The following is a 24,028-nucleotide window of genomic DNA, read 5'->3' on the forward strand; positions in this document are numbered from 1 at the left end:
CCTTCCCCCCTCCAAATTAAGAGACCCCTTTTCTTTCCAGAATCTTCAAATAAAGAGGGGAAAGATCTCAAATAATGCAGGCTATGTCTGTGATGCATTTGTTCAACTAGGTTCAGTAAGTATATTGAATTTGATAAGACAGATCTAATCCTACTACTGATGGGCAAATCTCTCACTGCATAGTGAACTGTTTTGAAGAACTGTAATATGTTCAACGTCGTGTAATGTTTAAGAAAACATTTCCATTTTGGAGGTCAAATATTTTGCATAACATGTCAATGCTTACTATAGCTATATAGACTAAAATACACAAAACTCAAATTGCTGTCAGTTCTAAAAAAACCCCAGGTGTTTCCAGAATTATCACACCATAGCCAATCCTGTATTGAAGTTTACGAAAACAGAGAGCTAGAGCATTCAGAAATAGCATGGCGGAGTTGGAAGTCTTTAAAGCATGTGTTACAATGCAGCTTTGTTATGGGAGAAGATCCTTAAAGTTTATGAAGCAGTCCACCTTGACAGTGCTACACAGACAAGTTTTGAGATCTAGGAACTTGCTGGAGAAACTCAACAACTTCAACTACAAGTTTTACTTTTCTTTTTTCAGTTCTGCCACTGGCATTTAAACTCAAATATATCTTAATTAAGAGAACTTGCAAGTGATGCAGGAATCACTACAAAGAAGAAGAGTGGAGACAGTCTGGACCTTGCAGGAGAATGCACTCCTGGGAGACAGATATGATTATTGCTAAGGACAGTCTATTAACAGCTCTAAGATCATTTGATTAAGTTGAATGGGTATGGCTTTATAGATCCTGCAGCTTGACTACTTCACTGTGGAAACAGAAAAGCATTTACCTTGTACTTCAGCAGTTCTTTCACAGAATTCAGGCTTCTGGATCAACTTCACCTATTGCAAGCAGGTTTAAACCATTTTTGAATACAAATGCCTTCCTAGAACTGTCAGAACCTATCAAAGCTGGCAAGATCAAGAAACCCGAACTGGAGTTTTAATTGTTTCAATAGTTACCAATTTATTTTTATAAAAAATGGTAGCAATGTAGAATACAGCAATATTTTCTGGTTCCACACACGCAGGTTGTGAACATTCCAAGCAACGTGTACATTTTGGAAGGAGGCTAGACAAGAGAATTGACCAAAATGTTACTGAACGCGGGAAGGTTTTTAAAAAAGGTTAAAAATTAGGTATCAATAGTGTCTTCTTAATATTGCTTTCATTACTGAAGACTGGAAAAACACTTGACTTTACAGATAAGGTTAAAAATTAGGAAGGGGGGGAAAAAGAAAGGAAAAAAAAAAGAGGCTGCTACAACACTGCCATACAGTCAAAAAATCATACTTCAATATTTGCATACTTGATAGCAGCATTTTCCCACTGAACCATGTGAAACTACGGTAAGAAAACATCAAAGCAAAAATAAAAATAAAAAAAAAAATAGGCAGTTATCCATCAGTATTCAAAAACCTAGAATGAAGTCACTAAGTAGATGAACACTTACTGAGAATTAATCAATATCTACATTCTTAACTGTTTCCCATTCTGCTCCAATAAAAACGTCAACTCGAGTGTCAGCTTTGTGTATTCTATTTTTGGCCGATTGAGTTTTTCCAGTTCATAGTTCACTGCATGCTTGGAATAAAGAGGGTCATTATAAATCCTTCTACACAACGAACTTTAAGGAGACAGCTGAAAATAAAATGTACTACTTGTAAACACACAAAAAAATACAAGCTTTTTTTGTTTCAAGTGACCACTGGTGGTTCCAGATGGATTATCTTCGGTATCTACCTCTTTCACCTCTGTCTCTGTCCCGGTCACAAATCCTCTCTCTCTCTCTTTCCCGATCACGGCCTCTGTCACGTTCTCTGTCTCTTCTATTATCTCTAGGACGGTCCCGCTCCCGCTCTCGGTCCCTCTCGCGAGGCCTGCTTCTCCGACCGCTGACAACTGCTTGTGTGCGGCGAAGAAAATCGTCTACCCTCATGTCGTAGTCATGCTGTGATGAAAGGACAGCTCTGTTTATTTTCTTTCCCCGGTTAAAATCCCATCCCCACCCTTATCCACACGATTGGCTGTAACTTTGGGGAAAGTCCAGTATACATATATACAAAAAAAAAAAGGTCCAAAGTCCGCATTAATTGATAGCTGCAGCACAAATTTCTTCTTTCATCTTCAGGGCAGCACCATATATCTGTGCTTCCAACGCATGAAGTGGAAAATGTAGAGGTTGGGGGTCAAACACCAGATACCAGCAGGAGACCTGAAAGCTAAGCAGCCTTTAAGGCCAGCTAACAGAAATTATTTGTTTAAGGATCAGCCCTGGTTTTGATGCACCTGTTTAAGTTATAAAACTCAAACTTTTCTGCTGATAAAGAGAAAATAAGTTGCTGTGCGTAAGTGCAAGTGATGTTACAAGCACACCCTTATTCAAACTGGGCTTCAGCAGGAAAAGTTCACAGCCTGATGACCGGAAGCCATTTTGACCAAAAAATAACACCAAGCCCCTCAGTTTAAGAGAATGTCCTGGGAATTCTGCACTTCTACATCACCTGTAAGAGAGAGGCTTTTCGAAGATGCTAGAAGTCTCTAGTCAATCTAGAAGACTGATCTTTCAAAGGAAAACCAAACTGTGCTGTTAAGATCTGTACTTTCAAAAACAGCAAATCTTGGATTAGGCTACATATGTACCCAAATTTCCTCCCACTCCTGCTCTGGCCTGCAGACTTCTCTCCCCCTCTGCCTTTGTGGACACTTACTACTCGTTTGTCTCTGTATCTTGCTTCATGTGGTACAGGATGATGTCCTGAGTATGGAGGGTGAGCTTGAGGTGGAGGTGCATGGTGCTGATAGTAAGGGTGGTGTGGTGGCTGCTCCATACCTGGATACGGTGGCTACAAGAAAGTTACATGAAGTTTGTTGAATACTCCAAAACAAAAGTATGTACACAAAGCTTAGTGCTGGGAATTAAGAGGAAGAAGTTAGCTTTCATTCAAATGGAAAACATGACATCTAAACATAACCTTATCACAGCCTAGTGAATGCAAGGCAGAATATTCTTAAGAAGACTGCATGCTTTACTACTTCTCTACCAATGCTTATTTAGAAGTTGGACCAAAAAAAAAAACACCCCAAAGACACCTTCTTTCCCAAACTGCCTCAAAGTGATACTGTAAACAAGCTTTTGCTAATTAATTTTGCCTTTTTTCCCCTCTAAGATCTATGCATACAGGATGAGGTTTTTTGTCCAGACCAGCATGGTCTCACTAGAATGAGACTTTTCAATGCCATTTCCTATGGAAATATTCCTATTTTAAATGAACAAGGTTACTCTACAAGACAAGTAATTTGACAGAAGGCTACTAGATTATTATTATTATTATTAAACAAGACATCTCTTGGCTGTTTCTCTTCCACCTCCTTTATCAGCAAGTCCCTTCTTTCAGTTATTACCACAATATCTTTGCTTGCACTGTGGTTCAAAAATGAAGTAGGCAGGAGCGCTGGATTTTAGGATTACTTGAACAGCATGTAGAGTGGGGAAGAGGTGGAGAAATGATGGGAGGGTCTGGAGGGTTAGCTCTTTTTGAAAAACCATTTTCCTCCCAGTCTGACAACCTTGTTCATTACCTTGATTTATGATAAACAATAGTTTTGTTTTAGCTGAGAAGAATAAGAGGCTACAGCAGCACTTCCACATCTAGCAATGCCTTTTGCTCATTCACAGTGTACACAAGAATCAGAAGAGAGAGACTGCCATGTTCACTCCATGATTGCTAAGGAAACTCATTAGTTATCCAAAATCATGACCCTCAGGGTCCATGATTACAGGGAACATATAACCAAAATAACTAGTTACAATGAGTATTCCTCCCCACTGGACAACAAAACCACAGCTGAATGTAGGTACGAGTGCACTATCAGTTAACTTTCACGTACATAACAATATGTACATGTACTCATACATATACTCATCTGGCTGGGAAAAAATGCATTTCAGTGGAAGCTGCCATACAGCAAGACTTATTTGAATTATACTGTTCAGTACATTCTGCTACTTCCCTGCATGCTTCACTGCCATAGCCAAAAGCAAGCCCCTGCACAACACCTAGAGCATGCCAGCCCATCTCATGACCATCTGCAGCAAGTCCACCTCCTCTTTGATGCATTTGCTGTTTGAAAGAAAGCCAATTACTGTGAATATGTAGCTGAACACAAAATTGCATCACACCCTTTTGTGGGGGCTAAAGGAGGATTCTGCTATTTCCTCACAACTTTCAGTTTCTTGCAGGTTCGAACCAAGCCACATTCCTGCTGCCATACTGCATGCGAGAATGCTGGGCTACTGATGAGAGCAAAGTAAAGAAAACAAACAAACAACCCCCCAAAACAAAAAAACCCAAACTTGATATAAGTAGTCTTTCCTCCCCTACAAATTTGACATACATCGCAGCAAAGACGCATTTTAGCAAAAGGGAAGAGCTGAGTGCAGATCACACATAATAGGCACTTCTAGAGGGGAATGAAAAAGTTGTATTCTTTAGGGAAAGATGGAGTTTAACAAGACACAAACCATTCCTTGCCATGGTGGTGGTGGTCCCATGTTGTGGAACTCCCTCACGTAATCATTATAGGACTGAAATGAAAGACAGTAATATTAATATATGTGATGAGCATTCTTTGGAAGTGCTGAAAGTTGAATACAAAAATGTCCCCCAAACCAGCATGCACTAACTTACCCCATTTAAAAATACATCTCGGCGAACTCCTGAAAATCGTCTGTTGGGAATAAAAAATTTGTAGAACTAAATCCAAGTTATCCATACAGACAAGCTACCAGGGCATAAAATGAATAGCATGAACACACCTTACCTGTCTACTTCAGGATACCTGGGATCCTTTATATACCCTGTTCGAACATCAAGCAGTATTAATCAAATTTACTATCTTATGATAACAGTCTATTAAAAAAATACTCATTAGAATCTACCTTTCATTTTGTGTCATACACCAAGTTTTATCTACCTGCCATTAGCTTCAGTTTCAAAAGAACTCTCAAAAACTCTCAATTTCCTTTTTTGCTATAAACAGTACAGAATACAGTACATCATAGTAACAAAATAAATAAATAAATAAATAAAAGGCACCCTTAGGAACTTGCACACAGTACAAACAGGGACTTGAATTTTATTCAAACAAGTTGTCTGGGAATGCCCACAAGCTTTGAAGATACTGTCCCCTGGCAGTCTGCACACAGCACTTACTACTTATTAACCACATATTCAGTGGGATGGTGTTAAACTAGGCAACTCTAAATCCAGCTTCCTAACAGGTTTTGCATACAAAATCATTTAGAAAATTAAAAATAAGGTAAAAACATCTGAAAAGGTCCCACAGGGCAATGAATTGTTACAATCATAGTAAATTGTTGGAAGTAAACCTTTAACAGCTCAGCAAAATGATGTAAAACACTAGGCGTGCTTCTGGTGCTAAAAAATAATGCTTTTGTACTCTGCTCTTTTTAAAATTTTGTCCTGTACTTTAAATAGTGGTTTTGGAAAGCCACGGAGCAGCAACATTCTTTTTGTGTCAGAGAACACAGGCTTTGCTGTCAAGCAGGACACAGGTAAGTGCAGGTTCTTAAGAAAGATTTAGAAATCTACTACAGAAATAATGGAATATATATTTCTAACAGCAGTGAAGTAAGATTCAGTGGATTACAACTGACCACTTTCCTAATTCTTGCTTTCTGAAAAAGAAAAAAAACAGTGTAGCTGTTGCATTACCCTTGCATGCATTTTATTTCTGGAGAACAACTGAACTCCTCTTCCAAACCCATCATTAGACCCTCCTTGTAAAGTACAATGAAAACTCGCCCCAGGTTTGTTAATGTCAAGCTCTTAAAACAAAACAAAACAAAACCAAAAACCTCTGAAAACACAGCCAAATGTCTACTATCATCTCTAAACATGGCTTGCTAGTCAGGTAATCTCAGCTGACTTTCCTAGCTGGAAATTTCTGATAAACATTTCAATTTGAAGATTAGCGCGTTGACAAGTAGGTCAAGACAATTCTAGCGACTGGCAGGCATTTCAATTACCTATATTAACAAAGCACTTGAGAGGATCCACAATAGCGAAAGGCTGAAAAATTTACCCAACCTCTCTCAAATTTTACTTTTGCATTCATGAACACGTACTGAAAAAGAGGAAAACACTTGTGAATTGGTGCACACAAATCTTCATAGTAAGATATTAACCTGGTCTTTGGTGAAACTCAGGGGGATAGTCAATCCTTGGTTTCTTTCTGCTGTTATGAATATCATAATCTTCTGGTCGACGCCTACACAAATTAGATATTAGAGATTAAACAAGGTTGCTTGGAGCGTTCGTCACAGCAGAATACCTCACAGGAATAGCCTGAGCTGCCCGGGATCTGCATTTAATCATTCTGAATTTCACCTGCTTCAAAATATTCTAGACCTTTACATTTAAAGCTCAAATAACCAGAAATGATAGTCAGATTAAATACCTTTCACTGTAACTTTCTGGCTACAGAAGCTTTGGTAGTTAAGGAAGGACCTTACTGTACCTTAGTACTAAACAAAAAGTAAAAAATTTGTCTAAAATAAACTCAAACTTATGCTTTACCATTATACTTTCCGCATTACATTTTGAGTCAATCTATTAGACAAAAAAGATTTACATAACTAAATACAGTTAAAATAGACTGTAAAATGTAACATTATATTCAGCAGGCATGGACATTGCTAAATTTGCTAGCTATGGGGCAAAGAATTCTATAAAAGGTCTACTTCCAGAACATTTATAAATAAAACTGTGCATGCTTTGCAAACTTACTTCTCTCACTACAGCCTGTCTAAACTGGTAGCACAATAACATAACTTCTCATGATTTCTATTTTAAGCAATTTACCAGTAATGCATCAGTCCCTTTTACAAAAAGTTTAGGAACACTTAAGCTTCCTAATAATTAAAATAATTAGGACTCCTTTCTATACCAGAAGAGCTCTCTTTCAGAGCAGGCGGTATCTTTAAGAACTTCACTCTCACAGAGGAAGTTTGTTTATAAAACAGTTCCATTCCAGTTGCTGTTACACCTAATAAAGAACTGGAAACTGACTACTAGTTTCACTCCATCAAGATACATAAACATTAATGGGAGGCTCGAATGCTAATATCAAAGTGTTTTTAAACATTCAGCTACAAAACCACTTTTTCCCCCATCAGCAAGTATAATTCTTTATGACAAAGACATGAAATCGACACTTTCTTCAATCACTTAATTGCTGTGCAACTTGCTCAATGATTAACAAGCTCGTGGAGCTTTCCTTTTACTTTTATAAAGTCATTTCTCCATCCCCTTCCCAATTTCCATTTTTAAAGCCCACCATACCCAGTTACTAAGCTTTTTAAAATGAAAGCAGATTCTTTACTCTGAGCAAAAAGCCCAAAAAACAAAGCAGTTGCATCTACAGCAAAATCAGATCAAGAAAAATAAAAGCTGGTGTAAAGAATAAACATACCGCTTTCTTGTAGTTTTGAGAGTGCATTTACGACCGGTATAAAATATGATAGTAACAGTTCATATAGTAGTCCAACTACTGACTTTAAGCTGTAAGCCACATACATAAATGGAGGCCCTGGCAGGCTTGAGAAGGTGTGGTGGTGTTATATGTATAGTTTGCAGTCCATTGCAAAACCTTCACTTGTATATACTTTATTGCACTGGAAACCTCTTAGCTTAACTTCAAAAGCCATCTTGGTGTTCAGTCCTTTAAAGCCAAAAATAGGGGGGCGCTGCCAGGTTTCCTCCTACCTACTCGTTACAGTGTCCTTTTTTAAGCTCAAGGAAATGGGGACTCTTGTTGGGTATCTGTACCTACCACAGGACGTTTCCACAAAGAGGAAACTTAACCAAAGGTTTCAGCCCAAACCATACATCAGTCTGTATGCAAAGTGGCTACACAGGGAAAAGGTGTTTGGCAGAAGGGCTAATATCAGTTCTTTGCAAAGACTTCTCCAATTCTGTAACAAGTTATACCCCCTTTTTTCTGGATAATGATGTTAAGTTCATATAGCAGTGATCAATAACCATGTCGATCCTCTAAAAATACTTTAAAAGTCCACAGGTACTGCCAGCATCTGGAAAGGTTGTATATACAGACACAGCAACAGCCATTCTTTTTGGTTTGTTGCCGGGTCTCCAAGGGCCACTCGATCCCTTTTGGAAAGGGCCTACTGTTTGCAGAAGCTCAGCAAGATGTGTGAATTCAGTGGTTACATGTTAGAGAATATTTGGCAATGGGGTTAACACATCACGGTGACACAATTTGAAACAGTCCCAATAATGCTCCTCTTGAATATCAAAATAACTTAAATATTTTATCCTCAAAATGAGGCGGCATCTTCTGCAAAATTATAAGTGATCCTTATAAAAGTCCCATATTTGATAAGGCTTATCCAGAGACACACCTGAAAGAAAAGGCTTTTACAAGATATTAACACATTTTTGGCATATAAAGATTTCCTTCTCTCCATCTAGCCTGCTCATTATAAATCCAAGCTTACCTACAGCTAACATTACACGTTGCATTATCTCAATAAAGGATCTAGTCTAAACTAGACAGCACTTTAAGAGCTTTTTTCTGCAAAAGCAAAAGATCCCCATTTTCCTCTTGAAAAATGACAGACCGGGGAACCATGTGAAATCCTCAATGAAGCCACAAACTTGTCCATGCAGCTTGATTTGAGGATTTTCTCTCTTCTTTATCGCAGGAAAAGCTTGGACGAATCACATTCCTCCATCACGTTATTCTGATACATGTGCCTATTATCAGTCCAAAGAACGTTTCTAACCTTCCCACGTCCCGAACAGGGTCTCGACGGGATGGGCGTCCTCTTGATCGGGGCTGTGAATGCATTCTTCTCTTGTGCCTCATTTTATGAATGACTTGATACAAGTCAATACTTTCATCAGGAGGGAACAGAAGACAAAGCTGGGTTCCACATTCCGGCTCAATTTCCTAGAATTAGTTAGAAGTTCAGTAGTGGTTTATAAACCAAAAGAAAAGAAAGTCTCCCCATTTACTTTGACAATATACATTAAAAAAAAAAGACACTTTGAAGAGCTTTCAGCATCACTAGAAACAGAGTAAAATACACTTACATTACCTTTCACTCTTTAGGGACTACTTAGTATTTTCATAAAATAATCCAACACTTGGGGCAACCATATCTTCCCATGAGACATACAGGCCACATCACTGCTTTGCTATAAAATCAGAGGACTGTTTTTAACCACAAAGAAAGTGATCACCTATTACAGAGAGAAAAGCGACACACGTAGGAAAAAAAATCCATTCTAGCTTCACATGTAAAGCCATGGCCTGATGAAGATGACCATTATCATTCGAAAATGAATTCTTCAGAGTATGACAGATCCATGAAAACACAAGCTCAAAGCTTGACAGCAGCCGAAAAAGGCAAATCAGGCATTCAGGATTATTATGAAAGGAACAGAGAATGAGCAAATCACTCTACCACACTGAAAGTCCACGTTCCACCCACACATTGAATACCAAGTGCAGTTCTGACTCCTTCCTCTCAAAGAAAAAAAAGAAAAAAAAAAAAGGGGGGAGTGGGGGGCGACAAGGATAGTGAAGCGTGTGGAACAATTCCTACAAGGAATGACTGAGTAGGTCAGGACTCTTCAGCCTAGAAAAGAAAGCAGTTTGTGGGGTATGGAGGAGAAATGGGGGCCATCAAATGAAGCCAACAGGAGACAGGTGCAAAACAATCCAAAGAGTTGCTTCTTCCGCACGGTGAGTAGCAGGCCTGGGGAACGCCTTACCAAAGGATGTTGTAGACACGAGAAGCTCACATGAGTTCTAAGGGAGACTGAACGAGTCCCCAGAAGAGAGGTCCACTGGGAGTTATGCAAAATGTAAATGGGCAAACCACAACCACTTTGACAAATAACCCGAATTGAATAGCTGGAAGCTGAGAGAACAAGCATCATGCAATGCAATGCTTGCCCTGTACCCAGTGGTACCGCAACTTTATAAAAACAAAAACACTGACTGCAGCTCTACAGTTAGATGGACAAAACATGTAAACATCTTTCCTTGGCCATTTAACAGAAACTAAGTTAACTGAAATCCTTTTTTGTATCACACTAAATTTGAACAAGATAGAAAATTCAGTTTTACATCTGCTACCCAACACAGTGAAAGTGACTATGTGCTAAATAACTCAAGGAGTCTACATTTGCCATACACTATGGGCATTATGTAACTCCCATCTTGCCTTAGAAAAGTGGGGCCTATTAAATTATTTTAATCAAGGCTAGGTTACTTTAGATGACAGCAGCAATGTAATTGTACTCTGGCATGTCTGACAAGACAAAGAGCCACCTCACTTAAAGTGTATAGGTATATACCTTGCAACAGTAGAGCCCATGCCCTAAGGAACACAGTAGCTAAGAAAAACACAATGCAGAAGACAGTTGAGAACACCAGAATTAGTTTTAAAAAACAACGCTGTAGTGGTTTGGATGTCGTACAATGCAAGCCACATTACATTTGGATCCCCAAATATTACACAATTTTGCAGCATCAAATACAATTTATTGAAAAGATGACAACAAAACTGGCATTGTATTAACTAAGTGCCCTTGCCACCGGATTTTATAGGGAGGAACTGATCTAAAACATTCCCAATCTTCTGTATGTACAAAGCTGTAAGCAAGCACTGAAAATGGATTACTGGAGAGAAAAGGGGGGGGAAAAAAAAAAAAAGAACAAACCTGTCCATCGCGTCCAATCTTTACTGGCTTATGTTCATTCCAAGGATTGGTCAGGTGAGCAGATTTAGTGAAGGGTAATTCACGCCTAAATATGCAAGTGGCATCATTTATGGTTTTGTCTCCATTCTTTGTAAAAATATGCATACAATAGGATATTGCATACAGAATAACCTCATTAGGCTTTGCACTGACAGGACTCTGAACGAATAGTTTATGCATCAGTAACAGAAGAACTATAGATTGCATTTTGACTAATTCCAATATTAACTATCATAGTCCATACTATGACCTTTTATCTTATTAAAAGGAAAAAAAAAGTCTTTGTATAATATCAAGATTGTGCTCGCTTATTATTGTGCAAAGCTAAATCTGAATATGCTCACCAGTTTTCACATGAGGTGGTACCTGCGATAGCAACATCATTGAAATACGGGCACGTGCAACCTGATCTAACCTTTCGAAGCCAGCCCTGCTTTGAGCTGTAAATTGAAATCTGTGACTTCCAGAGGTCCTTCCTAACCTAGATTTTGCTATGAGTTGAAGCCTCACCTTTCCTGTTTTCATTTTTTGTCAGCACTAGTGCTTGTGTAACCATGCACTGAATTCAGAGGACTGACATAGCTTGTTTTCTTATGAGAGGCTTAAAATCTTTTCTTTAAGATATACTCAGTTAAATCAATGAAGTTACTGTTCATACACAATCTGTTATGTAAATATCAATAATATTTCGTAAATGACTTTAGAACAATAGCATTTTCTTTGTTTAGCCAGATTCTGATGCCTGACTGAAGACAGAACTGTCCTTTAAATCTTTTTCTGTTCTCCACAACTGTCCATCCAAGTGAGCAGCTGATTCTACTCAAAGACTTCAGAATACAGTTTTCTAATTTCAGTACAAAAGAGCAGTGAAGGAATACAACAAAGTGTTAAAAATCTTTAAGTGACTTAATTGTCTACACAAGAAAACATTTGCTGTACCATATGTACAAGTATAGCACCGAGTCCCAAACTCGGTAACACAGGCGTAGAGATGCGAGAAGGATGGAGGGCAGCCCTCTGGTTGAACTGAGTTTTCAAAAGGATGCTGCCAGCACTCTTGAGCGAGTAATACATAGAAATGAGATTATAATGCCTCATTACTAAACAGCAATACAAATTAAATATTATTTACCTGCAAATCCAATCAATTTTGAAGACACCTCCCAACATTTTTGCATTCATTCCTGCAGGCAGCACCCAGTGTATAGGTGATCCTCCATGATGGGACTCTGAAGACAGCCTTGCAAATCCTAAAGGATTTCACGTGAATTGTAACAAAGATGCAACAGAAAAGCTACTGCACATAAAAGCTCACTTTCACTTACCTTGATAGAAGCTCAGTTACACTTACCTTGGAATTTGCCACTCTCTCTTACAGAAAATATCAAAATAACACTCCTCGCTGATCTAAATGCAGCATTAAGCTTCTTTTCATTGACTGGAAGCGTTGACCATACTCCCTAAAACAAAACAGCCCGCCCCATAACAAAATATAAGAGTTAATCCCAAGTGATTTAGCTAACAGAAGACTTCAGGTATGTACTTGAGGCAGGAAAAACAAGAGCAAAATAGTGTTCTGAGATAAAACATCACAGGTAGCTGAAATGGAGAGAAACATGTATTGCTGAACTCAGTTCCTTCAGAAAAATACTTTTTAGCCTGGCCCATGATAAAATTGTTAAACATTGGCTTTTCAATCTTTTCTGAACACTGCAGATACATTTAGATCACCTGTAAGGCTTTATTTGTAATTACGACGGAAAAAAAATAAGAAAACCTTGACCTTTAGTATTTTTAAGCTGTGTGACTTTGGGAGTTGATCATTACATAAAAACAAAAACAAAGTAGGAAAACACAGAAGTATCTGTGCAGGAGGACAGGTAGGTAACACTAAATAACCCTGTTGATATGACAGGCTAGTAGAGAGCTTACAAAATTTCTAACTCTTTTAGTGGATGGACAGAAATATGAAAGACACCAGAGCAACATTTTAAATTGGCAAGACAGCTCCAAGCAGTTTTTTCCAGCCTCCCCAAACCCCATCTGCTAATTCATACCTTTTCCCTTTTGCCAGACATTTGTGCAGCCATGCACCAAAAAAACCCCCCAAAAACCCAAAAACAAAAAAACAACCTTCAGAGACAGAGGTACCAATTTAGCTATAGAATAACCAGTTTGTTGCATTACTTTTCAGCAAGATCAGCTCCACAGTCCATTTCCCTGGGCAACCTGGGAGGAGGAGCTTAGGCTGGTTTAATATGCTTGAACTTCAGCCTCAGAATATGATCTGGCAGCAAGCTGCTACCAAAGGTGCTGTTCTCCCCACTTGCCTTTCTCCTTAAGACATTCTTCACACACTACTCCGTGTCCAGACTACTGCTTGTTTGACCCTTTGAAAACCCAGTTCACTGGAGTTGAGTCACCAGAGAACTATCCTTTACCCCACTGTTATTAGCTTTCCACCAGATTTATATTGCTTTAGGCTGTTTGCAAAGCCACACTGCGAGTTAGAGCAATTTTTATGTTGGCTCCAGCTCAAGAGCCAGTTTCATTTCCAGAAACTGCAGTGGCAAAGCACTGATGTCCACACACACAGACACAAAGCAACCACTCCAACAGCTTTAGGTACTAGTATGCTGTTGCTGCCCAAAGCGCAGAGGAGACGGAACGGATATTCTCCCATAAACAGCTAAACTGAGCATCAGTCAGCTTCACTACACAGACCAGACTCAAAATGGAGGGGGGGGGGGGGAAAAACTGTCCAGGAAGTTACATTTTAAGATTAATGGGTTTAATGTTATTCTATTTTAGAAGAGTTTCCTGAATAGAATCTTCTGCTCCATGCATATTGTGTAACAGTAAATCAGTTTTTTTCCCTCCATATCCTCTTCCAAACACTTAGCATTCAAATACAAAACAGCAAAAGTGGCTTGGTGCCATTTCTCAGCAGCTGAACTCTAGTGCACTGGAATCCCTTGCAAGTAATTCCCTTGCACTAGCTCTACCATGCATACATTTCTGCAATAAGGGTTCGGATCCTGGAACCAACTGAAAAATTATTTTTACAGCATCAGATCTTAGCCAAACCCACCTTCTGAACCTGCTCACAGCACAGTGAGATGAAGACAGGTRCTGATGAAAGGGAGAAAATGCAACCATGGCATACCCAATGTAGGTTGGTTTAGGATGCTATCAAACTGACCTTGAAGAAGGCAGGGGGAAGATGGCTCAAGTAACTCTGAGAACTGCCTTCCAGACAGTACATCCATACAGAGCCTAGTGAGTGGTTGGGGATGCAACACCCTTACTACCTTTGAGGATTTGGTGGATGACACAGAGGTTAAATAATTCTGCACCCTTTCAAGCGTACTTCCATAGCACAACAGAATTTAGCCGCCACAGGGAAGATGGAAGCTCTAGGGCAACTGATGGATACTGACAGAACAACAGTTTTAATACCATGTTGTCAAAATCTAACCGAGGAAGCCCAGAGAAACAAACCCTATGCTCCAACAAGGAATACATATATATGATCTCACAGAATTTCCTTACTTAGAGGAGCAGTGATCATGACGATACATCAACCTTCTGAACAGTGCTCCTGCCAGAGGCATCTAAACAACGCTGCGGCTGTGGCAAAGTTCATGAAAAGTCAATCAGTTCGCTATACTTGAGCCAATCCAATGGCTCAGTGTCACCAAGTGGAGGTGATCCCGCATTGCTTCCCATACTCTCGCTGCTTATCCTCTATCAGTTACGGTACTCATCTGATCATGGAGGAAGATTTAACACTAAAAGTGCAAATTCCAAAGGAAAACAGCCAAGGCACTGAAACGCAAAGCTCCCCCAACTCAGCGGAACCAGCAAACTTATGTGCTGAACATATACAAGACTACTGCTTGCCCTAAGGCAGATTTTGGTAGTACAGTTCTTATAGTAACTTCTGACAAGCTGTAAAAACTTTTTTAAAAAAAAGGCATGAGATCATATTTTAGAATTTCTGAATAAACATGCAAATTGTTTCTTTATTACAACAGCCCATTCTACTTTTTTTCAAAAACTAGGACTCAGTCTTGCTTAACAAAAAATGGAAACATTGTATACATTCACTGTATTTTGCAACTGTTTCTGGATACATCTTCAAGTGATCACTTTTACAAAAAAGTGTTAGATACAGTCATATTCAGAAGCAAGCATCAGGCTAAGCACCTCAGAGATTCCACGGGCACAGGAAGAGAAGAATCACTTTCAAATAGCAGTAAGTTGCTTGAATCAGCTCTGATGCTATCCACTGCCAACTGTTCCCTCAAGAGTTTCAGTGGCAGATTAAACTCCAGTCTTAGCTTAAGCTTATGTCTTTTTGTCTATTAAGCTTAAGTCTTAGCTTATGGCTTAAGCTCCCTTTTTAAGCGTAGTCTGCCAAGATACAGGATTGATGGTCTAGAAACTTCTCTACATTATAATGGAAGCCAAGTAGCCAGCGTTAAAGAATCGAGGAGCAGTAATTACTTCATACTCGCCTCTGCCAAGATCTGAATGATAAAGACTGTATATACCAGTACACTTTTCTATAGTGAACTGTGTGTGAAAACAGTCAAAGTAATCAGTTTGAAGAAAATTTAACATACCTTAGCTTTAGCAAGCGACACATTTTCATGGTTATTACTCTTGATGAGAAAAAATCTTGCATCTTGGAGAACGTATTTAAGTTTACTTGTTTGGTCTGAAAAAACAAAGCATCAAATAAGCTAAAATATAAATATTTACATTTTTTAAAAACTTCATTGTGAGTGCAGATAGTTGGTTTCTTCAAAATATACTGTATCCCACCCAGTTCCTACCTATATATCAAGACAGTCAGCCACCCAAAAACTTGAAACTTGAAGTCTAGGTTGTAGAGCACAGAATGCCAAGCTTTAAAGGAGTAAGGGAAACCAAACCAAAACTAAAACTTCAGTACTTAAGAAAGAAAAGAAAAAAAAGAAAAAAGAAAAGAAAAGAAAAAAAGAAAAAGCACGATTCAGTGATGTTCCGATATACAGGATTTGTATACTTGCTTAAGAATCTTTGGATAAACACTGGGAAACATTTGTATCAACAGGAGTCCTCCAAAACAATATTCTGAGACATTCCTTTTTTAAAATGCAAGCATCTTATTTTTTGCTTTGCTGCTTCCACAAGGAGCAAAATAGCAGAACTTTTTGCATCTCACCCTCAAAACATGCAAAATTGCTATGTTATGCTCATAACAATAAAGTGTTCAAACTGAATTATATCGGAACATTACTACTTAGACATAATTTAATGAACAGAGACAATGGCTTGTTATGGGGCATGCATTAAAAATTCAAATTTAAATGATACCTTTTTGGACAGCACGAACGGAAGATGATAATTTCTCATGCTTCTTTTCTGAACCTGTGTTTAGCCAAAGTACATTTGTTCAGATTGAGCCTTAATAGAGATAATATACAATTTCTACAGCCTTGTCACATACAATTTTCATTCATGACAAATTATGCTTTCTGGCGCGCACCCACACACACAAAAAATACTGTTCAATGTGCACGAGTGTTTTGCTTTATTTTTCATTTTTGGGTAGTTTGGTTTGGGTTTGTTTTTTAAAATAGTATTTGAACAGTTTCCTACTCAGAAAACTAGTCACTGAATCATCATCTTCCAAGTTTAAAACAAAAAAAGTGAAAATTCCACTTAAGCAACAGAATAGCATTAAAGTAACAAGAAAGCCTACTTCCCCCCAAAGGTATCCACACACAACATGCCAGAAGTCAATACCAAATTATATCAAGCTACATACCCCATAAACTTCTACAGCCAGTTACATTTATTTTAGTTTTCACAGTAAGATTTGATGCAAGTCAGGACAAGAAGCAGTAAAAGGAAAGAATACCTGCATATGATTCTGATGCTGAACTTCCACTTCTGTCAAAAACAATTGGAGAGATACCTCTGGCTCTCTTCCTCTCCTTCTTTTTCTCATCTAAACCCCCCCCAAACAAATAACAGCAGGATTGTAAAGATCAAGTGGCAGACAAAATTCAGATAACAAGTACTGAGACCGGCAAATAATATCTGTAATGATGAAGTTAGCATTTGGCTTGCACATGAAAATCCTGGTTGCTGTCCATAATGCTCCTCCCCACATACCATGCACAAAAGAAGAAAACACTAATTACTCAAACTTTTCATGCACGAAAGGAAGACAAATATCACACATCTAAAAATTCCATGCAAAGATTAGGGACAGAATTAATTTACAAGGTCTTTTAAGTAAGGGCTTTTTAGTTCTCTCCAGCCTTTAGCCAAATTTGCAACACACACAGCACCAGCTGTGTTGTGATAGTGACACTGTCTCTTGTTTGCTCAAAGCTCAATAAAATGGCAAGAGGTATGAAAACAAAACACTGTAGCACATAGGCAATTATTTCCACTCTCAGAAGAGTTACATTGTACTGCAGAGCTTTTTAGAATAATTATTACAGCTTCACTTGTCTTAAATTACACCTTCCTGTTCTCTATTTTCAGATAGCAGAGCTTAGCCAAAAGACTGGTGTTAAGTTATACAGGAGGACCACCTATGCAGACCTCAGACAAGGCAGCTATGCAAGAGGAATCTTAACAGGGCTGTAAGCCTTTCTCTTATCAAATAAAACTATATCACATTAAACTCTCCAGTGTGTCCTAATTATATCACAGAGATCACCTTTTTCAAGACTCACTTAATCCAAACACTTTATGTCTGCTTATACAAAGAGAACTAAGGGGGAAAATTTGAGCTATCATGCAAAGAAAGGCGTTTGCCATGAATTTGAAATTTTCTGAACAATGCAGTTCAATGACATTAACATTTCATTTCTGTAAGTCAGGACCAGTTATAACAGACAACTGCGAAGCAACTGTTTCTTGTTTCTGCTTAAAGCATTTTTCTGGTTTTAAGCTCATCTTAATAGCTAATCATTTCAACCTAGGTTTTGACTTCTGATGCTGAAAACAGCCAGTATTTAAGGCTCAACTATTTAATATAATCCCTTCTTCAGGGAGCTAGTGCTTTTTCTTGCACCACCCTACCTAACCATTCATCTAGATGAATATAGACTAGCTTACCACCAGCTTAAAGTGAATTGTATAGGAAACTAAGCCATGAGATGCATAAGAAAATATTAACTCTAATGTTTTAAAGCATTAAACAACAAAGTTGAATCAATCACGCACTATGAACCTTCAGCATGGAACTCCTGAAATCCACACACCTTGATGTAAAAGGACACCACTTCCCAGTATAACTTTCCCTTGCCTGTTGATATTTCATTTTACATCTTACTTGTGATTCCAAAGGTTAGTTTTGACATTGGTCCTGAAGTAATATTTGTAAAAGCAACCCAACTTTTAGTGGCAAGGTATTTCAAATTAGCATGCTAAAAGTTACCTACCTGATGCCTCTGAACCGGAACCAGATCTGACTGACCCATCTGTGAAAGATGCGGATTCAGAATCAGAATCACTGGCTTCACTTCGTGTGTCATAGTCATTTCCTTCCTTCTGATCCCGCTCATCCTGTTCATACTCTTCTTCGTCCTCCTCCCCGTCTTCTTCCACTTCTTCATCCTCCTCCCCTTCATCATCTTCCTCCTCCTCCATTCCTTCCTCCTCATTCTCTGTATTGCCTTGTTCAGAGGAGCCACTACTGCCAGTCTCATGATCTGAGCAATACTCCTCAGAATTTACCTCTTCTTTGGAAGAATGGCTGGATCTGCTTGGTCGTCTATCCATATCATGCCTGATTCTCTGATGTTTAAAAAAAAAGTGAATCAGCAGTCATATAACATTGTCAGGATGCACACACAGTCCTAAGAGAATGTGCCTTATAAAAGTCTCATATAAGTGTTTTATTTATAAGGCAGCAAGAACATTTACTACCTCTGAACCATCTGGTGTGGAAGACTTTGCCCTTCTGTCAATGTCCCTCTTCCGCATGCAAGTTTTTTCTGGTTGTCCTTTATAAGGTTCCCTGGAACTGCTTGACATGCGCATCTTTCGATCACCATCTGGACGCTTGTTTCTATCCGACCTCTGATATTCCTCATTCTTGTATTCTGATACTGGCTTTCCTTTCGTACTCACTATTCTCTTGTTATTGCTAACTGATGAACTAGGTGGCTTTGGCATCATTTGCCTTGAAGAATGCACAGAAGGTTTTTGTCTTTTGCTTTCAGCATTTTCCATCCTGTCACTTTTTCTTTTTGATCCTTAAATAAAAAGAGACACCAAGTTCAATGTTATTTTGTATATCAAACTGAAAACTGTGCAGAAATGCCTACTTTCTCTAGATTTGTTAATTCCCCCATCAAAGTCAAAGGTAGCATCTTCCGGTTTTAAGCTTCACCTTAGTGTGTTTTTTCTATAACGACACCCAAAACTGCTCATTAGGAACAACTGACATTCTGAGATGAATACGATTTTAAAATAGCAATCAATTTTTTAGGCTTTGATAGGCTTTAACACTTTGCAGATTTAATATACGGGAACATTAATTCCAATGCTTAAGGGATTAGCCTAAAGTGAAATTACCAATGAGCTGGAACCAGACTTTGAAACCCTCTTGTTCCCTTTCTGTTTCACTTCATTGAACTGAAAAGTACAGTGATTTTTCTAACAGAAATACATTCACAAAAAGCCAAACTCAGCAACTCCTTTTGAGACAAAAGGAAACCAAATTAAATGTTTGCTCAGAAAGTCAGGTGAAAAAGCAGATGCTCATGAAAGAAAGATTTTCAGAACTCTTTCCTTCTGTGATTCAGGCTGTAAGAGCTGTTAGTTCAAGAACTTTAATCTTGTTAATACAGATGTTTTTACTGCCTACTTTCCTGTAGGACCTTCACTACCAAAGTCACCTACCCTTTTTCTCACTTTTATCTTGCTCACTATCAGGGTTATACAACTCATCATCTTGGTCAGGAGCATCAGTCAAAATGTCATCCAGAACATTCAGTTCACCATCTGAAAACAAAATACTTAAGTTAAAAAACACTATAAATAGTCTGAAGATGCCAACAACAGTATAATTAGTATTTACAAACTAGAAAATTTCCCTTAAGTTTATCAATCTGCCACACTGCGAAAATTAAAGCCTTCTTGACTTTTTTCCACAACCAAAAGGATCAATCAAAGCCAACAGAAGTAGTAAAATATGTTACAGGATGCCCTTAGGCCTCTAAATAAGGTCTGAGCTGACTCTTCATGTCACGCAAGCTTTGCAGAAAAGCTGACCTACAAATGAATGGCTTAAAGAAAAAGCCTGTACAAAATTAGAAAAAAAGGAGAGGGGGAGGTAGCCTGAATGCCATAAACAGAGAGGAGGGACCTCTGTCCTCAAAATCCTGATGAAGAACTTGCACCTCAAATTATTTCACCTCCTCTCCCACTATTTTTGTTGTTGTTGCTGTATTAGAAGGGGGAATTTTGTGGTTCACCTACAAGGAGAGAAAACACAACAGGGCAAAGTATGGTAATAGCAAAATCATAAGCCATGGCGCTCAACTGAAGAGGTGGAAAGAGGTACCTATGTGCTGCATTATTAATTCTGAATTGCTCTGAAAAAAAGCTAAAACTCATTCACCCTGATCAAAAGGCATCAAAAGTTTAAGGACATTAATGCTTAGAGAAGCTAAATGACCACACTTGGTCACACAGCTTTTTAAACTTGTCACTGTTTCCAACTGTGCTTCACTTGGATTGAAACCCATGGGAATATGTAGCGATTCTGGTAGATGAGGGTTTCATCAGATATAAAACTGCAGATCTATATTCCAGGTGCTTTCAAAATGAGAGTGGACTAAGCATAAACATGCAAAGGGACAAATAATAGAAAAGGTATTCATTTCAGAATTTCACACTACTTCTCCTAAACTCTGGAATTCTTAGCTCTTTCACTCTATATTACTATCAGTGATTATACTTTCTGCATTTACTCATTTCAAGGAAAGCAGAGCAAACTCCAAGGATTCAGCTAGTTGACAACATCTGTAGATGCATTGCACAACATTATGAAGCAGCATGTAAGGACTTCTGTGCTGGATGAAATCAGGGGTAAAGCAGCAAAAAAAATCCTCTGAATTTGGCAACCTGACTATCTCAAAATCCTGAACAGAAGTTTTATACCATGGTATTAAAGAAAGACAATTCCCCCTTTCCAGAAAGAAAAGTTAACATAATTATTTTATCTCTGCGATATACATCTGAATACAAGTTCAACATAGTGTGCTAGCTTCCCTGCCGGCATTTCTCTGCATTTTCTGTGGCAGAGGAATGTAGAAGTTGTCATAAAACTGCACAATTACTGTATTTAACGCAAAGGAAGTGGTGTGGAGAGGTGGACTGAGCCTTTCTCTGGCAGCTTGCCATTAGAGGACATTTAAATACAACACGAAGCTGCATCATCATTCTCTTGGGAGCAGATTTTTACATTTGTTGATACCTATATCCCCAGCAAATATTTGTGCTGCTATTGAGGAGAGATGTGACAGCCAGATTCCTGGCTGTGCAACTGCTAAATATCTGCTGTAATCCCATGGCTTGAATTGTGCTTCCCCATAGAAGACCAGGCAAGTTCACATAAAAGATTTTGTTAATGGAGACCATGAAAAAGAGGTGTACTATTCAATATATCACCCATATCAGACCACAAACATTGAACCTCAGGCTTGTTCCGCTTTTGGTGAGGCAACAGCATACTCCAGCAAACTACATTTACCTCAGCTACTGCAGTAGCATTCAGAGGTGTTAAAAGATTGAGGTATCAGCTGAATCAGAAATAAATGAGAAGGTAATGAAAATTTAATGGAGGAAGCAAGTTTGATATAGACTCTCTGAAGAATCCCTTCAGTGTTAGATTTATAGTTGGAACCTTAAACAAGTATTCAAAGGAAAGAAGCAGAAGGGATTCCCCTCCCCCCCATAAATGTATACATCTGACCCCTAAGAAATTGCCAGACCTATTTAACAGCCTGCTGACATAAAAAAGGCAGTCTGACCACAGGGTTCTCTTCTCCTCAACTAACTTCCGTGAGGTAGTTCCACTAACTGAACTGTCACTGTTAGTGCTCAACCTAATTAGCAAGATAAATTGGCTCAGAGAGGGCATGATAAGCATCAGGAAAAGCACAAAAAAGGGAGCTCGAAAGGGGTAGAGGGACAGATTTCTTACAGTTCATGACTGCAAAAGGAGAAAGGTCCAAATGGGTATCTCTCCGATTTCAATACAGACATTCCCAACTGTGCCCTCCTGAAACACATCTTGTGTTGACTCCAGGGTGTGTTGGACTCTTCCATGAACAATTTTAACTCACCTGAAACAGCAAAAAAGTAACCCAGGGAAGGTTTTTTTCTCTGCTGGCCATGAGAGTTAAATCTGCTCAAGGAAGGGTCCAAACATGCATCTGAGTTGGCAAAAGAGAGGGTATAAGATCAGGAGACTTAAAGCAGAAATGATAAGCAAGATTTATTTCCAGTTTCCCAAAGTAGTGAAATAGCATTTGTCTTCTGGAAGGAGCAAAGAAACAATATCACATTTACAGTAGAGACAAGTTCAGTTACAAATGAAAGTGCATTAACAGCTGCTAATGAGTAATAATCAGACCTCCCATAGGGGAGAAAATTAAAAGCAGATTAAAACACAAAACATAAAAATGTTTCTTGGTTGCTACCCTTGTCGTGACCATTATCAGTGATTAAAAAAAAATAATAAAAAAACAAACAAAAACCCCCCAAACTAACCTGGATAAATTGCAATATGAAAACGAATTTACAGAAGGCAGTAGTAAATATTTCAATTTCACTGCTTCCAGTGGAAGCTCAAGCCTATTTGAATACAACCCAGTCATAGCATAACCCACAATTCTTACGAAAATAATGCTAAGAATCAAAAATCAGAAGTCATTTTACTCATTAGCGCTAATAAAATAAATTGGGAATTTTTAACATGATCTAATTTCACAATGAATATTAGACATAGCAAACTTTTATCACTCTGAACAAAAGACATTTCACGGTACCTATCCTACAAGAAGTCCTCCATGAAATGCATCCCATGGAAATCCTAAACAATGTAAGCCAACCCATACCATCAGAGTGATCCTTTACCTTTATTCTAGTTAATAATAGCAATGTAACCTGCTAACTATAACTAATTACATTACTAACCACCAAACAGCGATCTTCCACAGTTAAACTATGTTTTTATTTCTCAAAAATTTGATTAGYGAAGACTGACTTATAGAAATAATTTTCTCACAGAAAACATATGCATCATGTCAGCTTCTGCATACCATGACAATTAGGAGTGTTCTGAATACACGTTACCCTGGAAATGTTCAATTCTCTTATTTCAAGCATATTTACTCAGAGTGCCCAGTAAGCATAACTGAGTCTGGGCAAGACAGCAAAACGGAGCAGAAAGTACCACAAAATACTGCAATGCAAGCTTCCCATTGCAAAAGTTATAGACCATATTCCTTCATGGAAAATCCTATTAAGAAAAAAAAATGAATGACTAGCTATCCAAGGAAAAATAAAGAAAAGTTGATGTTTTCTGTTAAAAAACAAGCAACAGAAAATGATCGCCTATACTGAAAAACTTACTGCCCGTGCAAGTGGGCAATTCGCGACCCACTGCTCGAGTCACCTTGCCCTCAGCGCGCCGCCGCCGGGCACCGACCGCATCTCTTAGCGCACCGGGGGAGCGTTTCCCCACACGCAGCGCCCCAGCAGGCGCCGAGGGGCCCCGGCAGGTCCAGCGGCTGCCGAAATCGCCCGCAGCGGGCGCCTCCCGCCCCCGCCGCCCCTTCGCTCTCCTCACGGACGGCCCCCAGGGCGAAGGCCCAGCGCCCACAGCCGCGCAGGCCGCGGGGAGGGGCAGGGGGCCGGGCGGCGGGATGCCTCCCCCGCGCGAGCCGGCTCCCGTCGCCAGGCCCCAGACACCGCCCGCGGCCCCACCGCCGGGTACCTTTCTCCTCCCGGCTGTCCGCCGCCATCCCGCCGCCGCCGCCGCGACGCGCCGAGCGCCTAAGATGGAGGCCGACTCTTCCTGCGCGGAACGAGTCCCCCTTCCCACAATGCACCACTTTGT

General features: G+C 39.1%; 1 protein-coding gene across 9 annotated transcripts; it reads right to left on the bottom strand.

Annotated features, from left to right (window-relative positions):
* Window positions 1-1,003: 1,003 nt before the first annotated feature.
* Window positions 1,004-24,028, bottom strand: YTHDC1 (YTH domain containing 1). Of its 9 annotated transcripts, none has more exons than XM_026084386.1 (18): window positions 23,906-24,028; window positions 22,251-22,340; window positions 19,801-19,902; window positions 18,823-19,151; window positions 18,336-18,690; window positions 16,796-16,885; window positions 16,249-16,302; window positions 15,513-15,607; window positions 12,236-12,344; window positions 12,017-12,134; window positions 10,846-10,930; window positions 8,898-9,064; window positions 6,279-6,361; window positions 4,892-4,928; window positions 4,759-4,798; window positions 4,593-4,655; window positions 2,779-2,913; window positions 1,004-2,018 (listed from the first exon to the last, which is right to left on the bottom strand). In XM_026084386.1, the coding sequence occupies exons 1-18, from the start codon at window positions 23,931-23,933 to the stop codon at window positions 1,794-1,796; spliced, it is 2,205 nt and encodes a 734-aa protein (XP_025940171.1). In that variant the 5' UTR covers window positions 23,934-24,028; the 3' UTR covers window positions 1,004-1,793. The 9 variants fall into 9 exon arrangements, 7 of the variants coding, with proteins under 7 accessions (XP_025940171.1, XP_025940170.1, XP_025940174.1 ...); XM_026084385.1 differs by lacking the exon at window positions 23,906-24,028 and adding an exon at window positions 23,229-23,327; XR_003256410.1 differs by lacking the exons at window positions 4,892-4,928; window positions 23,906-24,028 and adding an exon at window positions 23,229-23,340.

Source organism: Apteryx rowi, unplaced genomic scaffold (genome assembly GCF_003343035.1).
Source record: "Apteryx rowi isolate R43461 unplaced genomic scaffold, aptRow1 scaffold_639, whole genome shotgun sequence".
NCBI lineage: Eukaryota > Metazoa > Chordata > Aves > Apterygiformes > Apterygidae > Apteryx > Apteryx rowi.

Coding starts and splice junctions, on each gene's coding strand:
- YTHDC1 (XM_026084385.1), bottom strand. CDS start 23,295: ATGCTTGAAATAAGAGAATTGAACATTTCCAGGGTAACGTGTATTCAG. Junction 16,303..16,795: donor AGCATCAGAATCATATGCAG/GTATTCTTTCCT, acceptor GGCTAAACACAG/GTTCAGAAAAGAAGCATGAG. Junction 12,345..15,512: donor TGTCGCTTGCTAAAGCTAAG/GTATGTTAAATT, acceptor GTTTTGTTTTAG/GGAGTATGGTCAACGCTTCC.